General features: G+C 52.1%; 1 protein-coding gene across 1 annotated transcript; it reads right to left on the bottom strand.

The window, feature by feature from the left end:
• Positions 1–6,369: 6,369 nt before the first annotated feature.
• TMEM158 (transmembrane protein 158) lies at positions 6,370–8,183 on the bottom strand. Its single transcript, XM_019984180.2, has one exon. It carries the CDS (start codon positions 7,867–7,869, stop codon positions 6,994–6,996), a length of 876 nt encoding a protein of 291 aa, XP_019839739.2. The 5' UTR covers positions 7,870–8,183; the 3' UTR covers positions 6,370–6,993.
• Between the last annotated feature and the right edge of the window lie 1,595 nt (positions 8,184–9,778).

The raw sequence follows: 9,778 nt of genomic DNA, 5'->3' as shown, positions 1-9,778 counted from the left end.
CTGAGGCATCTCCTCATCCAACAGCCCTGTACTGTAGACAAGGAAACCAAGGCCAAGCAACTCATTAATGGCAAGGCTGGTACCCTAAGCAGGGGGCCCAGTGCCCTGTGTCATATGACTGCCAGGCTGCTGGAAGTCTCAGGGATGCTAACACTGTATCTAATGCTGGTACTAATACTGTGGGACTTCCCTTATAACACAAGGGTTGAGGAGCTACGGCTTTGAACACAGACAAATGGCAGGACTTCAGACTTCATCAGGGAGGCCCAGCACACCAGAGCCGGCTGCACCTCAGGTGGCACAGGTGCAGGACACCCAGAGGCAAGGCCGGCTAGCTGGACGTCACCTGAGACAGGCCAAAGCCCTGGGCGTCAGCTCCTGAGTGGGATGGAGAGTTTAAAGTTCACTCGGTGTTGGGACTTCCCTGGTGGTTCAGCGGATGAGAATCTGCCTGCCAATGCAGGGGACACGGGTTCGATCCCTGGTTCGGGAAGATCCTGCATGCCGGGGAGCAACTGCTGCACTGCAGCTACTGAAGCCCGTACACCCAGAGCCTGTACTCTGCACAAGAAAAGCCACTGCAATGAGAAGCCTGTGTGCTGCAGTGAAGAGTAGCCCCCACTCGCCACAACTAGAGAAAGCTGGTGTGCAACAACAAAGACAGCATAGCCAAAAATAAATAAAGAATTTTTTGTTTAAATTAAAGAAAGAAATAAACTTCACCTGATGCCTTTCAGCTTTATTCCCCACTTGCTACTACTGGGAATGAACTCAAGAGTGAGGCGAGGTCGGCAGTGAATCCTGAGGGTGTCCCACCCAGATCCCCTTTGCGGGCCTGCAATCCACCACTGCTGGGAGTGTTTGTGTGCATTAGTCACTCAGTCATGTCCGACTCTGCGACCCCATGGGCTGCAGGCCACCAGCTCCTCCATGGGATTCTACAGCCAAGAATACTGGAGTGGGTTGCCATTCCCTTCTCCAGGGGATCTTCCCGACCCAGGGATGGGTCTCCTGCATTGCAGGGAGATTGTTTACCGTCTGAGCCGCCAGGGAAGACCTGCTGGAAGTGTGCTGGCTTCTAATATCTCCCAGCTCCCTCTGTCTATGGGGACCTGGGCCAAGTTAAATGGGAGCTGCCAGGGAGGCCATGCAGCCCCTTCCCCCCCGGCCCCAACTTTGGCCAGAGATTGAAATGGGAGTACAGAAGCCCAGCCTTTGGCATCAAGTGGCACAATTCCCTCTCCAGAGACCCTCGTGGGGTTGGCTGAAGCTGATTCCAGCTGACACCACATCCTTGCTTTGCTCCTTCCCTGCTTCCCCCACTCCCTTCCTCCTGAGAGCACCCCTCAATCAACCGCTTGTATGAGTCTTCCCATCTCAGACTCTACTTCCAGGGACCCCAGTCCTAGACAGGATCACTCCTAGAAGTCCTTAACACTGTCCATTTATTATGATTGGTGCTGAATATATTTTGACTCAATGATAGTTCCTATCCTTGGTGGATTCCTCCCACCTCTGGCCCCATCTCCTTCCTCTCTCTGGGGAGGTTCTGTCTTTAATCCCTGCCCCTGACAGCAGTGGTTTCTGAATGCAGCTGCTACTTGGCCATGTGGGGTTGTGACAGCTTTAGGGGCAGCATTATATAGGAGCAATATCCTTTCTGATTATTGAATCTCAGAATTCATTTCACACCAAGACATCAAATAAAACCAGACAATACAAGGCAGCTCCATGGTTATGACTGGAAGGGAGGAATCTCATTGTTCATCCTCTAAAGTTGTGTTCTGTCCTTAGCAACCTCATCTGAAACCTCAAGAGTAGATATGTTTCTCCAGGAAGAGTAGAAAGTTTGAGCTGGCTTTGATTCGTGTTGGAGATGATGGACTTGCGATGGGAAAGATAGAAGACCTCCCCAGCCCACTCTCTGCCAAAAATCTTCATCAAGCCTTTGGTCCTCAGATAGGTTTCAATATCCTGTTGCAGCTGGACCTCTGACCCACATCGAGAATACAGCCTTTAAACACTCACTGCCCTGAGAAGCCTTCCATAAACCTCTGCAGAGGGAGGGACCCCTCAAAGGCTCCTGAGTGGAGGCAGCAGAGCTCTGAGAAGCAGGTGCCCGCTGGGGTTCATATACGTAGAACATATGCATGAAAGTTTATCGATAAAAATGAGTCACGGTCACTGACTGTCCTGGTGGTGTTGCTGCCATCTATTCCTTTGTCTTACAAAGGGTATTTTCTCCGTTCTCTATGATGCAGCACTTGTATAATAAAGAAAAGTTTTCAGAACAGTTAAGTATAGAACAACTCCATTTGTAGTGTAAATAACTTATCCTGGACACATATACATGTGTAGATATAGACTGGAAGTGTGTGCACCAAAACTCTGGCAGGGCTAGCCTTTGGGTAGTAGAAAGATGAGCTCTCCTTTCCTTCTATGCCTGTGTGTCATCGTTCCTAATACTTCTACAGCGGATAGATAGCATTCACGTTCAAGCCAGGGTACAAGGATGATGCTGCGTAGCAAAGTGTCATTTCTGAGCCGTGTTAACCACTGCAGGGACATGGTGACAATCTGGAGTTGGCACCACAGGCTATGCCTCTCAGTCTAGGGGAGACACGGTTTGGAAAGCAATGATTCTAGCCTTCCAGGGCCAAAGGAGGAAACTGTTCAGAGCAGAGCAGAGAGTTGGTGGGGCTGTCCACTCAGGGGTAGCACTTATCAGAGGGAGGCCAGCAGAAGCTGTTCCCAGCTCTTGCCCTCGTGGCCCCTGTCAGTGCGCATCCTTCCTATGGCGGGTTCCTCGCCTGCTGCAGGCGATGGCTCCAGGTCGGCCACCCCACTTTGATGTCCTTTGTGCCTTTGTGTGGGGTCTTTCATTGTGTGTGAGGGGAAGGGGAGGGGACGATGAGGTGGGGGATAACCTTTCTATTCTTAAAGCTGATTAAAAAATATTTTTATTATAGTTGACTTACAATGTTGTGTCAATTTCTGCTGTACAGCAAAGTGATCCAGTTACACACACACACACACACACACACACACACGCTCTTTTCTGTTCTTTTCCATTACGGTTTGTAACAGGACGTTGAGTAGAGTTCCCTGTGCTATCGAGTAAAGCCTTGCTGTCTGCCCGTTCTATGTAAACATTCTGCACCTGCCAGCCCCACAGCTCCCCCCATCTTCGGCCCACTGCACCCCCTTGGCAACCACGGGTCTGCTCTGTGAGTGTTTCTGTTTCGTAGATAAGTTTATTTGTGTCACATTTTAGATTCCACATAAGTGATATGGTGTTTGTCTTTCTCTCTCTGACTTACCTCACTTAGTATAGTAATCTCTAGGTCCATGTAAGTGGCATTATTTCTTTTTTCGGCTGAGCAGTATTATATATACGCACCACATCATTCTCCATTCATCTGCAGGACATTTAAGTTGCTTGCACGTCTTGGCTATTGTGAACAGTGCTGCTGTGAACATGAGGGTGCACGTACCTTTTTGAATTAGAGCTTTCTCCAGATAAATGCCCACCAGTGTGATTGCTGGGTCCCATGGCAACTCTATTTTTAGTTTTCTGAGGAACTGCCATACTGTTTTCCATAGTGGCTGTAGCAACTTACATTCCCACCAACAGTGTAGGAGGGTTCCCTTCTCTCCATGCCTTCTCCAGCATTTGTTATTTGCAGACTTTTAAAAAATATATATATTTTTAATTTAAGGATAATTGCTTTAGAATGTTGGGTTGGTTTCTGCCATACATCAACATGAATCAGCCATAGGTATACATATGTTCCCTCCCTCTTGAGCCTCCCCCCAACCTCCACCCCATCCCACCCCTCCAGGTTGTCACCGAGCACCAGGTTTGAATTTGCAGACTTTTAAATGATAGCCATTCTGACTGGTGTGAGGTGATACCTCATTGTAGTTTTGAGTTGCATTTCGATAGTAATTAGCGACTTTGAGAATATTTTCCTGTGCCTTTTGGCCATTTGTATATCTTTGGAAAGATGTCTGATTAGGTCTTCTGCCCATTTTTCAGTTGGGTTATTTGTGAGGTTTTCTGTTGTTGTTGAGCTGTATGAACTGTTTGCATATTTTGGAAATTAAGCCTGATCTGTTGCATCATTTGCAAATATTTTCTCCCATTCTGTAGGTGTCTTTTCATCTTGTTTATGGTTTTCTCTGATGTGCAAAATTAAAGCTGATGTTTTAAATTTGGGCTTTCCTGGTGGCTCAGGTGGTAAATTCACTTCTCTCCTCTTAGTTACTGTTTTCCCTTCTACTTTTCCCTCTCTAATCCAAAATAATAATTTATTTATGATGATGGTGATAATAATAATTATTATTATTGCCATTGTGAAAGTGAAGTCGCTCAGTCATGTCCGACTCTTTGCGACCCTGTGGACTGTGTCCATGGGATTTTCCAGGCAAGAGCGCTGGAGTGGGTTGCCATTTCCTTCTCCAGGGGACCTTCTTGACCCAGGGATCGAACCCCGGTCTCCCACATTGTAGGCAGATGCTTTACCGTCTGAGCCACCAGGGCAGTCTCCGTATTGCCATTGCAGTCCTCCTAAAGAGGTTGCAGAGTTATCTAGGAACACGGGAGGAGAGGTACTATATTAATATAATGATAAAGCTTTTAGGAAAAAACTCAGCATCTTTTTTACCAAAAGAACCAATGAATATGGAATTTAACTCCAGCCAAGGTAGTTCTATGATCATGGAATATTCTGAAATAGATTCCAAGGTACTAACTATAATGATAAAGATCACAATTCTAGATCATTATACAGTGTGATTCATGATTTAAGTCCAGAGTGGAATTTACAAGGAAGCCTAAGAGCTAGGCTGGAATTCACAGTGTATCCTCCAGGATAGAACAGTGTGGAGCTTCGGACTGCTGGGAAAACTGCAGGGACAAGACTCTGAGGCACAGCCACTAGGAGGGGGCTCTTTTAGGTTCTGAACAAGGTTCAAACCTGCAGTCCAGGGTCAGACCCAGGGTGAAGTAGAGAGCTAGGGGGGTCATCAATCTTGCCCTGCCTCGCTCCTGCCAACTGACCCTCAGGAAGTCTGATGGAACTTCCCAGGAGCCCAGGAAGGACTCTGGAAACAGAGCAAATTGGGTCCTGGTGGGTACCCCTCCCCAAACAGGTTATTTCCTCAAGTGCCAAAAAAGCTTTCTGGGAGACAATTTGTATGAAGGGTCAAACTGAGGCCTTAGGGTGTTATCAGGATGCTAAGTATTTTGACCTTCATCACTGGCCCATGAAAGCACAAAAAATAATGGGTCCTCCCCAGCACATTAGCTAACCTCAGTCCTTTAGGTAAGGAGACAGATCTGGCAACGCTCAGACAATTGGAACACCAGAAAATGCCAAGAGTGAGAGGTGGAGAGAGTCCCTTATTTGTCCTGGGTGAGCCGCAGCTGTGCCACCAGAGAACCACAGTAAATCCCCATCCTCCTCAAAATACCCTTGGACCCTGGCCCATTCCCGGGGGTGGCAGAAATGACCGCATGTCAGCACCCGTGTAGGGGTTTTCAAACCTAGACTGGGGACTGTGAGATCCTGGTGGCTGGAGCTGAGCGGGGAGAGACAACAGATTGCGGGGCCCTACCCCAGAGCTTCTGCATCTGTAGTTCCTGGACAGGGCCCCACTTTTGCATTTCTAACAATTCCCAGGTGCTACTGATGCTGCTGTCCCCAGGACCCTACTTTGAGAACTATCAAGAACAGTACCTACTATTCACCAGAATGGAATGCTCTAGCGCACCTATTCACTCAGAAGTGGGGAGGGGATGGAGAAAGGGAAAGTAGCTTTAATAGTTTTTTAAAGGTGTTTATTAGTCCGTAAGACTTTACTTGAGAAAAAATCTTAATGCCAAAATACCCCCCGTTTTAAAACCAGCTTTTGAAACGTGTCCATATACTAAAGGTTACACATATGAAAAGGAAATCTACATGCCTTTTAAAATGAATTGTTTTCATGAAAGACACTTGGCTCAGAGGACCTACTGATTTTACCATTTCAGCACTTTACTGGGTGTTTTGTGGGGCTTGCCTGAAGTGGGTAAAAAGATAAGTCACATAAAACTCTGAATGCCACCATGACAAGTGGTAGTGAGGCTGAGGGGGGAGGGATGTTGTTTCAGGGGAGGGCAGTGTGGTGCAGGGCGAAACAACATGGGGTGGGGGCATTAGGGTCAGTAATTTGGTTTCCATCTCCCACCTCTCCCAGACAGGTAAGGGAGATAGTTAGCCCTTCTCTAACTTTTTGGAGATTCCCTTCCTCACGTTTCAGGGGATCATCTCGTAATTCTTGGATTCCTTTTCCGAATCAAATAAAGAAAAGGCACATACGCATCTCTGGAGGAAAATGTCTGTATTAAAAGCCAAAAAAACACAGAGTACAAGAAGAAACGCCCATCTGGCCACGTCACTGGATAGATCGACTTGAAAAAAGGTTCATAAAGTTCATTTTCAGCGGTAACAATATATCGATGTTAAATCATTCCCATGCCCCCCTTTTAAATAAATTAAAAAACAACAAATTTCAAATACTATGTTCAGATACAAAGAGCTTCTCTGACTACAGCAATAGCAATTTAATTTTTTTTTACTAAAACTTTCATTTAAAACAGTTATTAAATATATAAAACAAATACACAGGATTTGGTCGTTTTCTATAGGGCACGTGGGTGCGGGGAGGGAGGAGGGCAGGGTGCGCAAAAAAGGGGAAGGGGCCCCATTTCCCTCCTCTCCGTCTTCCAAGCTGCGGATCCCACCCTGCAGGGCAAGGGCTTGCATCTACTTTTCGGAGCCAGAAGCGGGGCACAAACCTGGCTTTTCCCACACGCTGGGGCCTCTTCGGCGGTCCCCTCCCCAGAAGAACTAACGGTCACTACAGCACGAAGCACACCGGCCGAGTCTCCCGGCGGGAAAGGCACCGAGAGCGCGGACACGGAACGGACACGGGAAGGAGCGGGCCGGGTCATTTGGTCGCCGTCCCCGAGGTGACGGCCGCGGCAGCGGCCGCAGCGGCTGCAGCGGCGGCGGCGGCGGCGGTGGTCCCCGCGGGCACGGCGGCGGGGGCGGCGGCGGCGGCGCTGGCGGTGGTCCGGCGCTGCTCCATGCCGTTGGGCAGGAAGCCGGCGATGATGGGCACCGGCCAGATGAGGGCGGCCACGCTCCACACGACGATGACCAGGGTCATGAAGCAGGCCACCAGCGTGGACTCGATGGGCTTGCGGTTCAGCCGCCAGCCCGGCTCGCCCTGCAGCTCCTCCAGGCTGAAGTCCAGGCAGCAGAAATGCAGCGGTTCGCCCTGCAGCCACAGCGGCCCGGGGGGCTCGGCCGCAGGGTAGGCGGGCAGAGCGGTGGGCGCCCCGGCGGTGGCGCCGGTGGGCCGGAGGCGGCCGGGGCGGCGGCCGCGCACCCAGCCGCAGCCCACGCAGAGGCGCAGGTCCTGCTGCGCGCCGCCCGCCGCTAGCCCCAGGTGCTCGATGAGCAGCGGCGGCCCGACTCGGTGGAAGGCGGCGGCGAAGAAGGCGCGGCCGTGCGCGTTGGTGGAGAAGAGCAGCAGGTCGCACTGGAAGCCCCGCGGGCGGCCCCAGCGCACAAGCAGCGAGCTCAGCATCTGCCGCTGCACGCTGATGTTGCACGGCGCCGCCGCCTCCTCCTCCGGGCGCTCGGGGGCCCCGGGCGCAGCCGAGGCCAGCAACCGCGGGGCGGCCGGCTCGTCTGAGGACGACGCGTTGACCGAGGCGTTGAGGGGCGCCCCGAGGAGGCCCGGCGCGTCCACGGCCCCGCCGCGGGCGGGCGGCAGCGGGCAGGCGGCGGCCAGCAGCGCGGCAAGCAGGGGCAGCATGGCCTGCGGCGGGCGCCTACGCGCGCGGGGCTGGTGGTGGCTGCATGGCGCGAGGGAGACGGGTCGGCGAGCGGACGGCGGGATCGCGGGGGCTGGCGGCGGGCGGAGTGAAGACGCGTCGGACCTCCAGACAGGCCCGCGCGGGGGCGGCGGCGGCGGCTCGCTTGGCGTGGGGCTCCCTCCCGGCCCGGCGGCGTCTGGGGTTCCCCGCCTCTCCCCGCGCGGGGGCCCTCGGACGGCCGGGCAGCTCTGCTGGGCCGGGCGCTCGCGGGGAGCAGGAATCCCCGGCTCCGCTCCGCCTCCCGCGCGCTCCGCCCCGTCGCGCCCCGCCCACCGCCCGCGCCCCGCCCACCGCCCGCGCGCCGCTCGGAGACTCCGGGGAGGGCGGGGTTGCACGCGCCGCGGCGGGGGCGGGGGCGTGGTCGGGGGGCGTGGCTGGGGGCGAGACGGGTGCTGGCCGCGTGCGGGGGTGGGGCTCCGGTTCTTGAGCGCGGGCGCGGCCGAGGCGTGTATGGAGAACGTCCGATGGTCGCGGTGGGGGTTGGCAGGGCCGGCGGAGCTTGCGGACGCGCCCTGGCGGCCGGGCCAACCGCCGGAGTCCAACTCCAAGCGGAGAAAGCGCTCTGAGAGAATTGCGTCCTCTTGAGGGAGGCTCAAGGGCCCGGCGACCAGCCTTTGTTACGCCTGAGGCGGCTGAGTGGTGTCTCACCTTGGTGCTCTCCGGACCCCGTTCCTTTCACAGAGGTAAAACTGAGACGTCCCCAGGTCACCGCAGGAGCCAGAACCAGAACTCCTGGCCACCGTGTCTCCTCAAGTCTGCAGAGTTCGGCTGGTTTTTAATGTGCCTCCAACACAATAGATCCACTTGTTATTCTCACAGCAAGCAGACCCCAAGGAAAATTCCAAGAACTCTGTGGAGTTGAGGTGCAGGGGTTCTGGTGGGAATGTGAGCCCCACAGCGGTTCTGGGGTTCCCAGGAAACAAGCCCTATTTGGCAGGTCCGATGAGCAAGGTATTTATGAAAGATTCGTATGTAGAACGTTTTCAAGGGAAGATTCATCCCTGTTAGGGCATTAAGTGGGGGAAAGCCTGTCAAGAATAACTGCCAAGATCAGATTTATATGTTAAAAAAAAAAAAAAAAAAACCACCTCTTTTTTTTTTTTTTTAAGCAATCTGGCCTTTTACACTTGTTAAGAAAAATTCCCTCATGCCCCTTCAAGAGAATAACCCTGTGGTTTGAAGCCAATGTGCCCTCGGAGCACCGGCTGTTCCTGAGTCTGAGAGGGAAGGAGTGTGGAGAGCAGAAACAGGCCCTCAGCGAAATGACACTCCCTCTAAACTTCCTTTCCTAAACAGAACATTGCTAGGCTTGGTGGCTGATTACTTTTCTGGCAGATTTATCCATTGTATCTAACAATGAGTCAAACCAGGTTGAGGAAGATGTAAAAACAGCTCCAAAATATAGGTCCCAAACCTACGTGGCTTCTTTCTAGTGGGGCAAGCTATTATTCTAATTGGCCTTGGCTTCCCCATCTCAACACTGGGGTCAGTGGTACCTGCCTTGCAGGGTTGGTGTGATCAGTGCGCTCAACCCAATGTCTGTCCATCCGTCCACAAAGGTGCTTATGTGGTGGCTGAAAAGATGTAGCTCCTATTAGTTCAGTGCAGGCTAGCTGGAATGATCTTTGATTTCTACAGAAATGATTAATTTCCCCAAGGAACCAGGACTCCCCTTTAGTTTAAACCTTCATCACTTTTCTGCTGGGAAGCAAGCTATCAGGACAATGTGAACTTCTGTGCTTTTATTAAAAATTAGTTTTCCTTTTAACCTTGCATGTCAGGTACAGAATCTTCTGTCTGATCTGGCAGAGCTGTTTTAATCTGAGCTATGTGGCTGGTGAACAGCCC

Source organism: Bos indicus, chromosome 22 (genome assembly GCF_029378745.1).
Source record: "Bos indicus isolate NIAB-ARS_2022 breed Sahiwal x Tharparkar chromosome 22, NIAB-ARS_B.indTharparkar_mat_pri_1.0, whole genome shotgun sequence".
Classification (NCBI taxonomy): domain Eukaryota; kingdom Metazoa; phylum Chordata; class Mammalia; order Artiodactyla; family Bovidae; genus Bos; species Bos indicus.
This window is presented reverse-complemented; position numbering and strand designations above follow the sequence as displayed.